This window comes from Lacerta agilis, chromosome 11 (assembly GCF_009819535.1).
Source record: "Lacerta agilis isolate rLacAgi1 chromosome 11, rLacAgi1.pri, whole genome shotgun sequence".
In the NCBI taxonomy this organism is placed as follows: Eukaryota; Metazoa; Chordata; class Lepidosauria; order Squamata; family Lacertidae; genus Lacerta; species Lacerta agilis.
The window spans coordinates 42,923,398-42,942,702 of NC_046322.1; the positions used below are offsets into that span (position 1 = coordinate 42,923,398).

At 40.8% G+C, this 19,305-nt stretch overlaps 1 protein-coding gene across 3 annotated transcripts in view; it reads right to left on the minus strand.

Annotated features, from left to right (window-relative positions):
- PGGT1B (protein geranylgeranyltransferase type I subunit beta) overlaps positions 1-18,932 on the minus strand; it is a 30,609-nt gene extending 11,677 nt beyond the window's left edge. For 2 of the 3 annotated variants that reach the window (XM_033163710.1, XM_033163711.1), the window contains exons 1-5: positions 18,767-18,932; positions 13,562-13,680; positions 8,835-8,902; positions 5,586-5,737; positions 4,118-4,250 (exon numbers count right to left, since the gene is read on the minus strand). In XM_033163710.1, coding sequence (XP_033019601.1) covers positions 4,118-4,250; positions 5,586-5,737; positions 8,835-8,902; positions 13,562-13,680; positions 18,767-18,900 — 606 coding nt within the window. In that variant the 5' untranslated portion in view covers positions 18,901-18,932. The remainder of the gene's footprint in view (positions 1-4,117; positions 4,251-5,585; positions 5,738-8,834; positions 8,903-13,561; positions 13,681-18,766) is intronic. The other variant, XM_033163709.1, reaches the window with a different exon arrangement.
- Positions 18,933-19,305: the final 373 nt, after the last annotated feature.

A 19,305-nucleotide genomic window follows, 5' to 3' on the forward strand; every position in this document is an offset into this window, starting at 1 on the left:
TTTGACTTGCCAAAAGTGTTGCCTAACCAAATTATATTAAGCAGCATTCAAATTTGCACTGCAATGATAAAAACATATAAGCTTGAACGAGCCTTATTTTCCTGCAAATGACGACATAAGAGATGTTGAAACAAAAACAACATCTTTGAATAATAGCACCCTTCCAACAATGCCATCTGTTTTGCCTGTGATAAAGGGGACATTATCAGTACAAGCTAGAACTGTACATAAACCAACAGTCCACTACAATGAAATACATGGGCACCTCAGAAACATAGATAACGGTGTTGAAAAGAAATATTTCCATTTTCCATTCTCCATATTACCCTTTTTGAGAGAAAAATCAGGTTGCAAGGGAAGTTGCTATTTTGAATATTAGTGCCACAAAAATATTATAGACCAGTTGGGTACTCAAGAGTATGCAGTACCAGCACATCTTTTGTTGTTGTGAAAACGTGTGGCACACATACTGTAACAACTTCATGGTGAGTACCAGCACCTATTTTTCTAGTGAGAGAAAAAGCACTGTTCTAGATTAATCTAGCTAAAGAATAATTGTGCTTGTTAATTCCTAAATATAATACTTTTGCTGCTCGGAGACTCATGTCTGCTATGAAGAAACTCCACTAATGTATTCTGGTGCTGGGAATTTTGAGAGATCTCAAGCACCAAGATAACAAATACCATACTTTTCTATGTATATGGCAACACCTATTTTTTTGAACCCAAAACTAAGAAATCAATATGTTAAATTAGGGTCGCCAAAACCACGAATGACATTGTAACTTACAAGCAGATGGAAACGTAAAGGTAAAGGACCTCTGGACAGTTAAGTCCAGTCAAAAGTGACTATGGGGTTGCGGCACTCATCTCGCTTTCAGGCTGACAGCTGGCATTTCTCCACAGACAGCTTTCCAGGTCACGTAGCCAGCATGACTAAACCGCTACTGTCGCAATATAACACCGTGACAGAAACCATGGAAATGCCATTTACCTTCCCGCCACAGCAGTACCTATTTATCTACTTGCACCAGCGTGCTTTTGAACTGCTAGCTTGGCAGGAGCAGGGACAGAGCAATGGGAGCTCACCCCGTCGTGGGGATTCGAACCGCCAATGTTCCAATCGGCAAGCCCAAGCGGCTCAGTGGTTTAGACCAGTGTTTTTCAACCTTTTTTGGGCAAGGGCACACTTGTTTTATGAAAAAAATCACGAGGCACACCACCATTAGAAAATGTTAAAAAATTTAACTCTGTGCCTATATTGACTATATATAAAGTAATTCTCTTGAATAGGAATCAAATAAACACAATTTTTCCCACGGCACACCAGGCAACATCTCGCGGCACACTAGTGTGCCACGGAACAGTGGTTGAAAAACACTGGTTTAGACTACCGTCCATGTATAAGACGGCCCCCAATTTTTTACTAAAAAAAAAAAAGCAAAAAACATTGTCTTATATGGAAAAATATGATATATTCACACTGCTCTTAACTGACTGCAAAGCAAAAGCGACCACTGTCTTCAGATAATGCTAGTATAAAAGAAATCTTAAAAGGTGCAGACTTTGATAATCAGAGCATTCACCTCTATCCTCCAACCTATTAAGCTGGAAAAGAAATGGAACACTATAGGGTAGGGTAGGAGAAAGTGTTCACATGCAAAGTAGGGATGAGGCATTTTCTGGGGTGCTTAACCTTTCTTAATTACTTTTCCAAATGACCCCCCCCCCATTTCCTGGGAACTACATGTGGGACCCCCATGCCCTTTTCTGGGTGGTGGACAGGAGTGAATTTTTGTCCCAGGTGAGAAAAAGGGGTGGAGCAAGTCTGATTATTACTGGGGACGCAGGTGGAGGCTGTAGGTTAAACCACAGAGCCTAGAGCTTGCTGATCAGAAGGTCGGCAGTTCAAATCCCCGTGACGGGGTGAGCTCCCGTTGCTTGGTCCCTGCTCCTGCCCACCTAGCAGTTCAAAAGCATGTCAAAGTGCTAGTAGATAAATAAGTACCACTCCGGCGGGAAGGTAAACGGTGTTTCCATGCGCTGCTCTGGTTCGCCAGAAGTGGCTTAGTCATGCTGGCCACATGACCTGGAAGCTGCATGCTGGCTCCCTTGGCCAATAACGCAATATGAGTGCCGCAACCCCAGAGTCAGACACGACTGGACCTAATGGTCAGGGGTCCCTTTACCTTTAAGTCTGATATTGCTGTGCAGTAAATGTCTACCAGTTTGATGTTTCTTGGCATTGTCTGGTAGAATACAGGCACTGGCAGAGGAACGGGAGGGGAAGTGCACTGCCCCGGCACCGTCACGGCCACACACCCCGACATGCGCCGCGCAACCCCCCCCCCTGCGCTGGGCACCACACCCCCAGGACGCAGACCATGCTCCTGGGACACACACCACGCACTGCAGGGCGGCGTGCCATGCCCCCAGGATGCACACCTGACACACCCACGCCTGCTCTCCGCCCCTGGTGTCGGAGCATGCAGCTTTGCCAGTGCACACAGCACATTTGCAATCACCCTTCCCTTTATATGTCTCTCTCAAAAATATAGCATTCACTGTATTCCTTATTCTACCAATAGTATTTTTGATCTTTCAAGCAGGTCAGGACTCATTCTTCAAATTTCAGCTTTTAAAGGTCAACTTTACACAATCACCTCCCAGGACACAGCTTACCAAATGGCAATTTACACATTCATTCCTGTACAGCAGTTGAGAGCTGACTGCTTACGGCTTTGGCTGAATTTGAACTAAAGAGGCAAACATAGAAGGACTATCTGTTTGACTAGCTTTTCAAGAGCAGTATTTTGGAGCACACTTGAGCATTCAAGTGTATAATCAAGTGTACTTGAAGTCTAGTGTCTCACTACAAGTGTTAACTATGCAAGAGCTACAGGCTTTCTGCACATCAGATCAAGACTAAAAATACAGCATGCCAGATTCTTGGCATTGTGCAGGATTGATGGTGCAGTGCAGGATTCTCTTTTTATGAAATAAGTGGTGGCAAAACTGCAGCCTACTGGTTACTGCACATCTTTAGGAGAAGCCCATAGAGACAGTGCCTTCTGGCATGCTAATGATGGTCTCTTATCTGCTGGTGTAGATTCCAAACTTGTAGTGCAAGTTTAACTCATATACAGTATCAGCTGAAAAAGAACAGGAAACTCAGGGCCTGGGTTGTTAATCTATACCCCATGTACTCTGACAGATAAAAGGAAATAGCCCGTGCTGTTCACAACGCAATCCTGTATTTCTATGCTTACAAAAGGCAAAATTTAAATTATTTGAACTTAAAACTAGATTTATACTTTAAGTAAAGCTGTGCCCAACTAGCCACAGCAATTATATTTTCACCATACTATGGGGCAGGATTCCAGCGTTGCAATCACGCTAGTATGGAAAATGTTAACGTAAAATATGAACTGGTAGCTTTTCAGCTTTTGAAAGGTCTATATGCCAATAGCGTCATAAAAAGCAACAATGTAAGAATTTTGAATGCTGAAATCCTATGACTATGTACCATATTTCTGAGTAAATGTACACAAGATTGTAATATTGGAGCCTTACAGTACAATCTTTTGCAAGCATATTTAGGAATAAGTCCCACTGAGTTCAGACTTACTCACAGCTAAGTTCACAAAGGGTTGCAGTCTGAATTACCAAGAAGGGCTAATACTATCCATGAATGCACAGAATACTTAATATTCCTTGTACACAATCAGAATAGGCAACAATTTATATCGAAGTGGAGGCTATTTTTCCCAATAGCAGTCAAGAAATCCATCATTATTTCTGGTAAGAAGAAAAACTAAGTAGCGTATTTCACTGTAGCACCATCAAAATCCATGTTTTAGAAGTCCTTTGTGTCCTAAATCATTAAGCATACCATAATTTTGTGGGTCTCTCTCACACTGGTCATTACAAAGGTAAATCTATGCATTAATGCTATTATATTCTGCATTAAATATGTTTGGATGCAGGAACAATGGCAAAGAAACTGCTTTATTGCTTTAGTTCCTCAGTCAACACAGAAATACAAAATGCATTTTAAATGTTAAGAAAAGACACTCTGAATAGAGGAAGTTGAAAAAAATTGATTTGCAAAACTCACCATGCTCCTCCTGATATAGTCAATAGCTTTCTTCGTATCCATCCCTGACCAGTTGTTAAGCATGTAGCATATACAAGCAGCACAGTACACAAATCGCATGTCATTTTCACTTCCTTCCAGGACTGCACAAAAACTGAAACATAAAGTTATGCAACAGTTACTGCTCTGTTCAACTGAATATCAATCTGGGTTTGTTGGGGGGGGGGGGGTTAAGACAAAGCATAATTTACTTCAAACTGTCAGTTGCCGAAGGCAGAACCCTGTCAGGTGATTGCAAGACCTCTTTCAGTCATTTACTACAAAGCCAGCATACACACACTAGTTAGTGAAAGTACCATTTTGACCAGCCAGAATACCAACCACTCACCTGAATGGCAGGGACTAAACTGAATTATTGTGCCATGTCCTATTAGCAAGGCCCTCTGCTTCCTAGAGCAAGGGTTATCAAACTTTCTTCCCCCAAGGTTGTTGAAAATTATGGAGGTCCGCCAGTCACAAAATGGTGGCAGGTAGAGGCAGGGTTTGGCACAATCAGCAGGAATTCTGCATTTTTAATTCCAGCTTTTCATGAAAGCTTATGATTTCTACACCACCACCCCACAATTATTAGACAACCAAGTGGCGTCTGCTTTCTAGAACATATAGAAACTAGCATATTGCTGAGCTACTAAATGGAAAAGAATTAAAACAAGCAAGATCAAATTATGGTTGTTGTTGTTCTGGTTGCAGCCATACCCAAGATTCAGGAAGGTCACTTTTTCCATCTATATAAAGTCTGCAGTCTATGAAAGCAGCCAGTCTCAGCAATGGAGGGAGGAATGCTCAGTTTGAAAGGCAAGCCAAAGAGATCAAAGTCATGTCTGTGGGTACATTGGAACAAGGAAAAGGGCTCTAGACCAGACTGGAACAGCAGTAAAAGCATTTGAGCATCAATGAGAGTCTACTAAGAGGTTTTGGAGATCAGTAGGAATTACGCCTTTAATGAGCTGCTGTGATAGAACTGAGGACATTCAGCAAACTATATTGTACAGTACTCTTCCCTACCTAAATCTGCAAGTCTCTTGACTTCCTGACTTCTCTAAATGCTGTTTTTGGTAGCCTAGAGCCCTTTCTTTTGACCAGTTGCCTGGCGATATAGGGAACAGACAACTTTAAAGACTAGGCTCTGAAACTCCCAGTGAAGGACACATTAAATGCAAGAATGCAGGCTTCCCATCTGTGCTATGTGAAATGAAGAAGAGGCCAAAGGAGGATACATCTCTGCTTGCTAGAATACCCTAGTCTCTGTTTGCTTTCCCTGGCAAGAAGAGACCTCAAAGTATGTAAGCTTCTTCTTGCTCAAGCCCTCACTTTCTCCATGCTGGATTCAATCTCACTCGTTCCTTTACAGTACTGTGCGTTATGTATTTGGATCCAGTTTTTCCTTTCTAAAAATATTTAACACCTGGCAACACAGAATTCACTGTACCTCCCGTCGTCCAGCTGGAGAGCTCTTAGTCCTGCCAAGCAGGCTTCTTTATTTACTCGGCTCAAGTCATCGCCAAGAATAACTAAGCAGGAAAGGCCAGTGTAAGTCATTGCTATGTGCCCGCTATCATAGGGATGAGCAATACCAGGACCCTGAAACACAAGAAAATGCAACTATAATTATTATTACAGTTTACAGTTATCAACGGATAACAAAATAAGCATTTGCTTTAGCAGAAAACAGAGATTGTTTTCCTGAAGTGTCTTCGACACTCCTACTGCTCTAGGCGCATTTTGTGACGGAATTTCATTAGCACAGTTTCTGAGCTCTGGGCACAGTACTGAGCCTAAAATTTCATATTTAAACTGCAGAGTGGAAGGAAAGGAGGGCCTTTATCGGTCTCCCCACTTCCAGCTACTCTCTGGAGACCGGAGGAGAGACCCTCTTAAGAATATTAGAGGGCAGGGCAGGGCAGGGGAAAGACTAGACCATGTGAAAAATGAACATACGGTAATTATTTTAGCTGCAGTTCATTCATTTTCAGCTTTGTATTCCTGTTATTAAAAAAAAGTGCACCTGGACATTCCGTTGTTGCGCCCATAACCTAGGTTCAAGGTGCCGTTTAGCTCCTGGCTTTCATATCTCAGTTTCTAACACTGGGCAGGAGAAACATGCAAGAGAACTGCCTGAATGGCTATATATAAATGCCCACCTCTGCATGACCCACACATAGCAGCAGCTATGCAAATAGCAGGAAGTGTGACAGTTATTTTAAGACCAGGGTACATTTCCAACACCAGAAGAATTTTGCCCGGATTTCTACGAACTGATGGCTGCTTCCAGTGTGTCAGTTTAGTCCTATATGGCAGATCTCAGCTACTGTACTAGGATAGATGACCAAACTAGATTTTCCTTTGCAAATATTCATGAAACGTTGAGTCTAGAAAGACAAACAGCTTGAGAAATAAATAAAATATTTTAACAAGCTGGTCCTGCAGAAAGGCAGCACTTCACAATACCTTTCAGTATTTTCTGGGATTTACATTAGAGATCCCAGGTTACAAAATTCTGATACCATGTAAAAGGATACAATGAGTTGTCACCACATATCTAATATCACTTTCAATAAATTTAGAAATATGATCACACCACATAAATAGTGACAACCTAAAAAGTAATCAGTTTATGATAATTTCAGGGTTGCCATGTGACCTCTTTTTCAGGAGGTAAATTTTGAGACAAACTGCATTTATTTGCTTTGAATGGCCATCATAGAATCCTCTTTTTTGCTCTTCAAAATATGGCAACCCTATTTTGAAAAGAGGCCACTCAAGCCCAGAGGGCTTACATTCTCTCTCACTTCCATGAGTTAATAATGGGTTCTATCCAACTAAGCCATACTAAGAGTAGATTTTCATTTATTTCAGTGAGTCTATGGAGTATCTTTAGGCTGGATACAAACTTATGGAAAGATGGATATGATGTAAGTCTGATGTGTTATGCAGCATTTAGAAAGTCTAGTCTTTTTTTAAGGAAGGATTTCATACCTCTCACAAAGTAAAGAAAAACCCACACGTGTTGGTTTGCCTGCCCATCATGCTAGTCTATCTTAAGGGCATCTATTTTTGTGCCTTCCTCACAAGAACCACACTGATGCTGTATAACTGCAAGACAGAAATGTAAGGAATGGAATTTCTCTTCATGCAGCCAGCCTGCTAGCACACTGACACTGCAGACTTATTTGACTCCTCTGAACTTGCATTCCGTGTATTGATTTGTGTTCCCTTTCTAACCCACTTTCAATCATACAGGCTGTTCATATATTCAAGGACCTCACTTCTCATGCCTGCCAAAAACTACATGAGACAACCACATTATAAAGGGGAAGGTTTCCTATGAAGAATATCCTCATTTAGAATACAACATTCAAATGTTTGTTCATGCAATGCTGCAGTAATCTGAGGATTTACCGCATTTCCCCATATAGAACACGCCACCATGTATAAGAAGCTCCCTCTTTTTTGGGACTCAAAATTGAGAAAATGGGGGGAGATTGCCCACAGTTGTTAAGCTTTATTGGGGGAATTGCACAGTCGGGGGAGGGGGTTGCCAAAAATCGCTCACCTGCAACAGCCAATCACCCGCACATCAACAAAGGCACCAATCGTCTCCACACTCGCCAAAAGCAAGCACCAAAACAGCCAATAGCCAGCGGACCTTGGCAGACCCACCAATCATCCGCAAAAACAGCGCTGACAATCTGCTGCTCACGGCAGACACCAATCTCCCATCCCACCTCTCCCATATCCATGTATAAGATGCCCCCCAATTTTTAGCATCATTTTTTAAATAAAATAATCTCGTCTTATACACAGAAAACTACGGTAAGTCATGCATTAACACCCTTTGTCTGTACATGTCCAGGCTATGGAATGACTGAAAAAGAGTGAGCAGGATTCATATCTAATAAAGACCCGAAGGAGTTGCAAATGGCCGTGATTTGTGCAAAGTTAAAAGCAAGATAAACTTGAATAAAATCAGAACTACTTTTAAAATTACTGATTTGTATGTATTCTGTGGGCACCTCTTGAAAGATCTGTGGTTCCAAAATAAAGAACTGAACTGAACACATACTCCAGCAAGCACTACTGCTGAGCAGATGCTGTTCATTTTAACAGACCTCAAATAGGACATGAGCAGAGGTTGCACAGCTTCACTGCTTAGTCAATTCTATGAAAAGTGAACAGAGTACCCTATGTTCACATCAACTTGCAATTCTTGGGTCACAAGGGTTCACAGAACAACAAAACCATTACATTATCAAATCGCAAGCTTCCACACATCCTACCTGCCCACATACATTCAATGTAGTTAATTTAGTAATTTATGGTGTAATCCTAACTTATCTAATTTATCTGGGAGCAAGCCTCATTCAATTCAATGTGACCTGCTTCTGAGTAGACAATTTCCCAATTTCTATTCTTATTTATTGGTTTTAAAAGCATAAAGCACATTAAAAGGCTGTGCATCCATTTCTAGCTTTTATTAAAATACGGCTTCAATAATAAGAGCACTGTTCTGCCTCACAGAAATGTTTCCAATTTACGGGTAGAATTTACAAAAATTGAGTGCTATTTTTACTTTAAAAAATGCTCACCTCAGAGCCTTATTTCATGATCATGTAAATATTTGTTAAAAGGCTGCAAAGGAAACCACTGTAACTTTTTTCTTCATGTAGTATTCACTAACCTTGGACGGATTGAATGGCATTCCCAGATACGAAGAACCACGGAATCCACATCGATGCATGTTTGATCCTTTGTAGGAAACAAAACAAGCCTAGTTTAACTTTGTGCATTCATTTTCAAATTACTAGCTATTCGTTTTAAACAATTCTACTGAAATTTAAAGTCTTTCTCTGGTTCATGATTAATGCCAAATCATATTCCCTAGCTCAGACTGCTATCCTACAAACTTAACTTGGAGTAACTCCTATTGAACTCTGTGAACCCACTTGCTTTTGAGTAAAGGGACTGACAACTGTTCTGTCCTCAAGGGCCACATGCAGCTCTGCATTTACAACTATTTTTCACAGAAGGCCAATGGGAGTGGTTAGTTTTTCCACCCTGCTACATACTCATCATTTTCTGAGTTCTACAAACACTCAATCCTATGTAGTTGATGTAGAAATGGTCAGCCAGCCATTTGCAGTATATCCCCTCCTCAGACTGAACTTCCAGGAAAATATACCTGCTGTTCTGGGATCTAGCCTAACACGCTTGCAGAGATAAAGAGCTGTAATAAGCAACAGCTAAATAAAAACAAGCTGTGTTTTTACAAATGTCATACAACTATATTAACTTTGAGCCGAAGTAAGGAATATAGAACCATACCCCCCCAAAAAAATTATTACAGCAATTCTATTAAAGAGTTCATGTACCAATTGTTTGTCTTTATGTATTTTCTCTGTCTAAAAACTGAAAGAAAATCTCTATTATTCATGTAACAGTACCAGTCAGATCCTCACAAGAGGGGTCTCCAAGGAACACATGCATACAAAGCATTCATCCTGCACAAAGAAGTCTTGTTTAAAGAGGGATTTTTTTCCATCTGAGATATACTACATATCCTACATATTATTAATTTGTAATGTCACTCCAGTATTTATGGTGGGTTATATCCAATGCATCCTTCCATTCATAGAAGATTCTTTGATTTAGTGGAGGCTAACAAAAGTGGGAAGGAGGCAAAGCAGCGACTGCAGTGCCTGTAGACAGACAGCCAGGTTGTATATCCATAGCAGTGACCAGAGGAGGAATGAGCTCTGGGAGGAGCACAGACAGAAGAAAACACCATGGTGCATCTGCAGCAGCACAACTGGATGCCTTCATCTGCCCCAACTGCAACAAAACATCTCTCTCCCATATTGGCCCCAAAGCCACAGTAAATGTATAATGGCATAAGTTAAACCCATGAAATGTTCTCCACAAAGGCAAATATTTGTAGAGAATTTACAGGTGGTTTTTTCTTCTTTTCAACCTGACATACCAAAATGCCATGAAATACAGTGGGCTGTGACATTTCCCAGCAAAGCTAAACCTATATATGAAAAGAATGCAGCTGCGAATTGATCACCTGGGGCTGTAAATGACTCAATTTTATTTTGAGTACACCTACTGAAATTAACGGGCCCAACTTAGTCATTACAGTGGATCTCCTCTGAGTAAAACTTGGTTGATTGCCACCCTTGGTTTTGCTCTTGTATTTCAATTCAGAAAATACACTAAATTAGTGTAGAGAAGAAGCTTCAGAACATGGTTCTAGCTGTTAACTGGCAGGTTATCATTTCAATGCCTGTCTTCATTGTGTGTTGCAGAAAGCTGCTGTGAAAGAAGAGCCAAATCTATTTTCAGCTCAAAGAGCTTTTCTTGAATCTTTCACTAACATCTCATTACACATCCCAAGAGAATACTGATCATAGTCAAGAGTTTGTTTTAGTTTTTTAAATACCTTCATTAGCTTTCTTACTTTTAAGTTTCCTTTTGCAAGATGACCTTAAAGGTCCCATAAGCCTTCAATTCTTAAGTCAAGCACTCCAGAAATTAACAACCATGGAGAATGCCACACAGAATTGGAGATTAACAGACAAACCATGATCACTATTCATTGAGTAGGAGTTAATCCAACAGTTTCAAAACAACATGAGCAGCTGTTCTGAATCAATTATTATAGATGAGGTCTTATGGTAATTAGTCAGGAAGACTGTCTAAGGCTAATATGGAAGCTCCAAACTTTAAAAACAGGTTTTGGAAGATGTTAAGAAAGTAAGAAGTATTTTAGCTTCAGTAGGGATGTTTCATGTGAGTGCATATCTATTAATATGTCAATACTATTGATATGTGCCACATAAAATTACACCTTTGAAAATCATGTCACTAAATTTATAAATGTTAAGAGAAGTCATAGGTATCACAACTGACTGTACTCCTTTACTTAAAATGGTAAAGGGACCCCTGACCATTAGGTTCAGTTGTGGATGACTCTGGGGTTGCGGTGCTCATCTCGCTTTACTGGCCGAGGGAGCCGGCGTACAGCTTCCGGATCATGTGGCCAGCATGACTAAGCTGCTTCTGGCGAACCAGAGAAGCGCACGGAAACGCTGTTTACCTTCCTGCCGGAGCAGTACCTACCGGTATTTATCTACTTGCACCTGACATGCTTTTGAACTGCTAGGTTTGGCAGGAGCAGGGACCGAGCAATGGGTGCTCACCCCATCCCGGGGATTCGAACCGCCGACCTTCTGATCGGCAAGCCCTAGGCTCTGTGGTTTAACCCACAGCGCCACCCGCATCCCAGCACTCCTTTACTTACTATGGCAAAAAAAATCAACAAACTGTTGTCAGCAAGTAAGAGTCTCTTGCAGCATCTTAAAGTCTAGGAAATCTATTAAAGTATAAACTTATGCTGTAATAAATTTGATAGTCTTAAAGGTGTCACAAAACTTTAACTGTTTTTACTGCAACAGACTAGCAGAGCTACCACTCTGGAAGTTGTCACAGGAAGGATTTAGTACTGTACTTCAATTATGGAATGGCACCATCTAGTGGTTGTTCTGCATATAAATAGTACTACTACTGAAAACAATTGAAGCTTTAACAACAACAACAACAACAACAACAACAAGTTGAAGAAGAAGAAGTTAACACACTCCGATGAGTTAGACTAATCATTACTCTAAGGAAACAAAACCAGAGCCTTGTGGCACCTTAAAGAGAAAAAATATGTTTGTCAAGCTGTTGCAAGCTTCATTTTTGTGCGTGCTATTAAAAAACTAGCACAATCCCTCTGGAATTATTCTTATTTTGTAGAGAATATATCCCCACCACCATACAACTAACAAACATGTATGCAGTAAGTTCAAAAACAAAACAAGATTATCATGGACCTCATAAATCTTTTGTGGTACAATACTGCTCCATTTGCAACACGTGTCAATATTTATTCATCCCATTTTAGCCATAAATCCGATTTGACTTAGTGTATATGACAATTCACAAAGCACTATGGTGAAACTGCCAATAATCTAAAGAGAGCTTGTATGAAAGCCCTACTCTAGTTCCACTGAAGTGTTATTTTCTGATTTCGTAAAAAAAAAAAAAAACACATCCTTTTAGACACCTGCTTTTTCAGTATTGGCTCATAAAAAGTACAATTACAAAGTCAGAACAATATCAAAACTAATTTGAAACACTTGTGGAACAGTCTTCTCCTACCATACTCTTCAAAACCCAAGTCACCACATCAAATGAAAGCAGTACAAGACTTTTAAATATTTCACGTGGCTTAAGAACGTTAAGAGCAGCATTCCTGGATCAGACCAAAGACCTATTCAGTCCAACATTCTGTTCCCACAGTGGCCAAACAGATGCCTATCGGAAACCCGCAAGCAGGACAAGAGCATAATAGCCTTCTCCAACTCGTGATCCCTAGAAATTTGCATTCAGAGATATGCTGAAAATAGTAAACTGCCGTCATGATTAGTAACTAGATAGCCTTATCTTGCACGTGTTTGGCTTTTGGTGATCAGAGATACAGTGGCATGAGAATCCTGATTTTATATGTATATTTCTTTTTTAAATGTTTCTAATACCTTACCACTCACCAGCAGCCTTAATGATTTCAAGATGTGGAATTAAGGAGGAAGGGGTATATACTACCAGTACTGCTCTCTTTTTCAGAAAGACTGCCTCCTAGATGGAGCAGAGAACACAAGAGTACAAGACCACTGACTTCCAACAAGTAGGACAACAGTGCATTATTGACATCTGACTCAGTTCTATCAATTAGCTTGAATTTCCCTATTATTCTTCCAGTGTTCTCTTTTAGTAGTGGTCGGGTTGGCTTAACATTCATTAATGTAATAATAGTTCTGGCAAGTTATATATTAGTTGCTTATTCCTTGTACAGCTAAGCTAATAAGTCTTACAAGGAAATTCAATACAATTAAGAAGGAACAACAAAGCCATTGACCCATCTAAGCACATTTAAGCAGCTTTATAAAAAACTATTATGAACATGTTTTGTCATGATTAGACAAAATACCTTCTGAATGTTTCTAATTTAACAGTACTGTATATTAAGAATTTCAACATATCCTTCTAGAACCCATCAAAGCAACATTTTTTTTTTAAAAAAAAAGCAGAGGGCCCCCTACTTGAAAGCTTAACCTACTTTGCTTAATACAACTGCATCTATAACTCACTATAGCTCTTTGACAGGCTTCACTGCACAGTTCTGTGACCTGGCTAAGAGCATCTACATTTCAGTACTGCTAAGCACTTTCAATTGTTACAAGTAAGATGGTCACTGCTCAGCATCTCTCTGAACAAGAGTTTGCTCTCTATTATCAAAAGCTAAAAGCAGCACAAATGTGTGTAATGAAATGTCAGTAAGAGAAAAGCTAAAAACTCACTCACTGTCTTCTGTGGGAAGGACCTGCAGGGAATAAATCCATTCTATTATATCTTCTTTGTTCACCACATCTAAGGAATCCAACATATCCAGACCGGAGAGTGCAAAAAAAGCAATTGTCAACCTGCGAGGGAAGAAAAGCAGGATATCACTACCCACCATTGATATCAAATGGTTTATAAGCATGAGAAGTCGTATTTCTATGCCACAGAGTACCTGTGTTATGTGTCAGCTCCAGCATGAACTGAAAACAGACATGAGTGCTGCAACCTGACAATATGCTGCAGGGAGCTGGCTTACATGTAACTCTGAAGGCAGAAAGCCATGCTGCTGTCAAGCTTCACTAACCAGCTCCACCTGGAGTGAAGGAGTGATAAACCAATACCAACAAGTCTCTCCAACTGATGAAGCAGACCACACGTAAATATAGAACAACAACATGTTCAAGAAGGTGTAAAATGACTGGCTCATTAGCATCAAAATCAGGAAAGAGAAATGTCTTCAGCACTGAGAGCTATGTAAGAAAAATGCAATCTGACAGGTACAAACACAAATCTTACACAAATCAGACACATTTTGGTGCTAGAAATTACACAGATAAAAAGGTGATGCAAGTGTCCCTACAATGTGGCTCCACACAGTTGTGTGTGAACAATGCAAACCATATGCAGGTGAAACTTGAAAAATTAGAATATCGTGGAAAAGTCAATTTATGTAAGCAATTGTTTTCATTAGCTACTGGAGTTTAATATACGAGATAGACTCATGACATTCAAAACGAAATATGTCAAACCTTTGTTTGTTATAATTGAGATGATTATGGCGTACAGCTGATGAAAACCCCAAAGTTGAAATTGTTAATTTGGGGTTCTCATCAGCTGTACGCCATAATCATCACAATTATAACAAATAAAGGCTTGAAATATCTTGATTTGCATGTCATGAGTCTATCTCATATATTAGTTTCACCTTTTAAGTTGAATTACTGAAAGAAATGAACCTTTCCACGATATTCTAATTTTTCAAGTTTCACCTGTAGACCATCTTAACTGTGAGCCCTGCAAGACCTGCATTGCTGGCCTATTCCCACCTGGCCTGGGACAGTAATGCAATGACTGATTCCAGCTACAAAAACTGTTACTTTTGAAAGCGATGCAGACCATCTTGTTTTGAGTCCAGAAAAACATGATGATCATGACGCCTAGAAACTATCAGGATGTAGTGCTGTTTAAGGACTTGGGTTGGGATGAAGATTTAATTTTGGAGCCCTGTTATTATTGCTGTTACTAGGATATTTTTGCATTTTATTGTTAGACCTTATTCTGAATCGTAAGGAGACTGATTTTGTTGCATACAATCAACTTGCAACTTGAATGATCACAACTTTATGTTTGGCTGGCCAATTGCAATTGCACAAATTAAACATATACAATGAAAAACTCATAAATAACCAAGAAAACAACTAGGTTTCAACCTTGCATTGGAAAAAGAGAAAAGTTGGTACTTGATGCACCTCCAAAAGGAGGACATTCCATAATTGACATTATCTTTAATTCTCAAATGCCTTTTGTTTTATTAGTATACCTGTCTGACACAGTTCCACACAAACTACTTGAAAAGTATATTTATCCTTCAAAATTGCTGCCCAGAACATATTCTGTCAGATTTTTGCCGAGTAAGCCAAAATTAAATCTAATAAAACACCCAGGAGGTTCACCTAGTAATTTCCTAGTACAACCAGCAGTGGACAGTGTGGATGGGGCTGCATTGCCAATCTGTCTTCCCAACACTGTGCATAGCAGTGAAGGGAAACGGGAAGGTAGGGAAGAGAAGGAAGGGGAAGGAGAAGGAGAAAGGCAGTGGGAGCTTGGCACATGTGCAGCAGCTGAGCCAATGTGATGCTCCCACTCCTGCACACCATGCTGTGTCCAATGTGTGGTGTTGGAAAATCAATGTAGTTTCACCCGCACCACCTGCTAGTGAGTTTGACGATACCCCTACAGAGGCATTGTAGTACACCAGAGCTTTCCAAAATGTGTGTTGCTACACAACCACAAATGCTCCCTGTGCTCCTCCCAGGGCTGAAAAGGGGATAGTTCAACCAAGTAAAGGTTTGCTAGTAAAACTGAATCACTGTACTGTGTCATGAAATGATGCCTGTCTAAAAAGTGTCACCAACAGGAAAAGTTTGGAAAGCTCTGCAGTACACTCTTGGATTCACGTGACATCAGTTTTCTCTACAAACAGAGATGTCATCTAATTACATTTTGGTGGCACATAATAGTTAACAAACACAGACCAGTAGCAATTCAAGTTATTAATGATTTGGTCAGACAAGAGTCATTATAATTAAGCATAAAGTACACTTTGCTTTGCAGTCTTAGTTACAATGCTTTTATTCACCTCTATCTGGGTTCTGCAATGTAATGAACAACCTCCAGGTCTGCTACACCCATTGTTAATTGTAACCTGTTTTGCTTTTCACAGATCACAGATCACAGACTACTAACTAATCACACTGCTTGCAGAATTTTTCAGAGCCATGATATAATTAAGTGCACAGATTACCTGCATAGCTATTAGAACAGGTTCTTTAATAGGTGGCTCCATATACTGGAGAACATATTCAAGGAAAAAAATAATGCTTCCCTGAGGAGGATTCTCCTAAATCTAATATTCACTGGTAGAAAAGCTGCAACACAGAAACATTTTTTTCTCCTTGCTCTTTCATAGTACAGTCGTACCTCAGAAGTCGAACAGAATCCGTTCCGGAAGTCCGTTCAACTTCAAAACGTTCAGGAACCAAGGCATGGCTCCTGAAGCCAACTGGAAGCCACGCTGGATATTCAGGTTCCAAAGAACATTCGCAAACCAGAATAATCACTTCCGGGTTTGCGACGTTCGGGAGCCAAAACATTTGTCTTGCAGGGCGATCCAACTTCCAAGGTACAACTGTATCGTTTACAAAAAGATTACGGTAAGTGAAGAGTCTCTTTCCAATTAGCTAACTAAACAAATTCCTCCTGTTAGAAAATAATTTCTCCTTAAGTAATTTCTTTCAAACTGACCAGTAGGGGGGAAATGAACTATTTCCAAAATGGTGATTTCATTCTTAAAGAGAAATCAGGTATCAAACTGAATTTGCTTCTTGCTGACCAAATTCAATGTCCTCTTTCTTCCTAAGGGGTTTTATTTCTCCTCCAACTCTTTGAGCTTTTTCATACATCTTAAAGATGTCTTAACATTCAAGTTCTAAACTCTTAGCAGTTCTGTGCAATGTTTGCACTGTTCCCCAGCAAACTACCCAATTGGGGATTTCTACAGATTGCAGAACAGAATGAGAACCACACATAAAATATTCTGCTAAATAAATTTTAAAATGTTTTTCTCACCACAGTTCTTGTCACTTCTAGAAGTTTTTCTAGCAAATTGTTTCCCCTCCTTCCAAATTTCCAGACCTTCATGTTCCAAGAGCAATTCTGAAGCTGTTTCCAATCCTATGGATGTTTGAGCTTGATACCAAGTGTGCATAAGACTACACTTATATAAGTTCAACAGTCTTACAGTAGGATAATTGCCCTTCTATTTAAATAGGGTTGGGAGTTTTTTTGTTTCGAACACTTCAGAAACACTGTCCCAAGGTGACTGAGTTTCATAGACATAAACATGATGTTAAATATGTTCAGCATATAATCTAAGTCACATTCTGAGGGTACAGGGACTGGAACTGTGGTGTGCAGTATCTGTAGGCCCTGTTGGAATTTATAGGCCTGCCTACCTGATTGCTTTACCAAAGCAACACTTAAGGTAGGGCATAAAGTAAAAATCTGGTTGGTCATCGTTGCCGTAAGAAAATGAATTGAGTTTCAAGAGAATAACTGAAAAAACAACCATTGCTCATATTTAAATACAACCAAGGAAAATAGCTAAAATGCTCTTTTTACTTGCCATAACCTTATTGGTGAATAGATACTGGTAGGTAGCGGTGTTGGTCTGACGCAGTCGAAATAAATTGAAATTTTTTACTGTGTTATTACTTTCCTTAGTAGGTTGTGCAAACCACAATTCTGAATAAAGCTTTTTATAGAGTAGGGGGCACTGGGGAAGCAAGTTTATGGAATCAAGAGCACAGCGGCCACAAAAAAGTTTGGAAACACCTGAACTAAAATTGTGTTAGGAAGCAGTAATAGAGAAGATAGAAGAGGAAGAAACTGAAAAGATCCTGGTGAAGCCAATAAAGTAAAATATTTGCATTCGTGCTGTACGAAAATTACTGGTATTTCTCTTTCCATAAAGGAGGTGTTGCTTCCAACTGAGACCATGGCTCTGAAGGAGCGCTCAACTTGTATTCCAAAACAAGTTGTATTGTATGAAGGAGCGTTCAACTTGTATTCCAAAACAAGCTCAACTTGTATTCCAAAACAAGCTCAACTTGTATTCCAAAACAAGTTGAGCTGCGATAATCATCTTAGCTGGCACATCTTGGATCAAGTTTCTCCTTTCACATTCTTTCTGTACCTCCTTCCTGTTTTTGTTCATCTTACAAGAAAGCAGAACAGAAACAGACCTCACCATTTCATGTTCAGCCAAGGCTTAACGCAATGGTTTTCAGCCACTAGGGTTAAGCACCTGAATTTAGTGGACTTTTAAGAGAAAGGAAACAGCATTTCTCACCACTTCACCGGTGCTCTATTCTGAAAAGCTAGGGTAGAGTCTGTTTCTATTTTTATGCTGTGAGCCACCCTGAGATCTTTGGATGAAGGGTGGTATACAAAATGAATGAATGAATTAATGCATACATTCATACATTCATGCATACATACCAATATCTACCATTCACCAATTGGGTTGAAGCTTTACATGAGCAAGAGTACGCAAAGAGCATACACAAAGTTCCCCTCAGTTCTGAGGTATACCACAACCAACATGGATTTTATTGGGGGGGGTGGGGTGTCGAGAGTTGTACCGTGCTTGGAAAACAGAAAATCAGATTTAGAAATTAAACCTTGGGCAAGTGCAGAGGTCCGGGGGCTGCTGCCACCGTTGCACTCCCTGACACTGTGGGGAAAACCTCTGAGGGCTATTTTACCCACCCCCCATGCGAGAATGAACGTGAGGAAGAGACCCGGCAAGGGGATGCCCAGCCGCCGTAGGCAGGCGCTTGTCCTCCTCCCACCTCGCTGCCGCCGCCGCCACCCCGGGAGGGCTACCTGCTGGTCTCCAGGGACGAATAGCGCTCGGGCAGGATCTGCAGGCAGCGCTGGAAGAACCGCACGTGCCGCTCCTTCAGGAAATCCAGCCGCTCGCCGTCCCCGAAGCCCCCGTCCTCCTCCGACGACGCCATGTTGGCCAACCGCTCCCTAACCCCGCGCGCGCGCAATGTCTGTCACCGGCGGCGGCACACGGGTCACGTGGTGCGGCCGAGGCGCTGCGCTAATTGGGGGCGGAGGAAGCAGCTCCGGAGGGAGGAGGGAGCAGGGAGCGAGAGCGCGCCCCGTGTGCGGTTAAAGGGGCGGGACCAGCCGGCATGCGCGCCAATCAGAGGCGACCTCAGAAAACTTGCCGTCGTTTAAATAGGAAGCGCGTCAATAGGGTTGGGAGCACGGACGTGAGCATTCTACGTTTTCTTGTAGGCGCTTGAGAGTTACTAGTCTTCCAAAATAATGGCAGTAAACGCCTTTGAAAAAGAAGAAAATGTTCGGGCTGGAGTGGTAAAATGAAAAACCCGTAGCTGCATACAGAGCTGCTC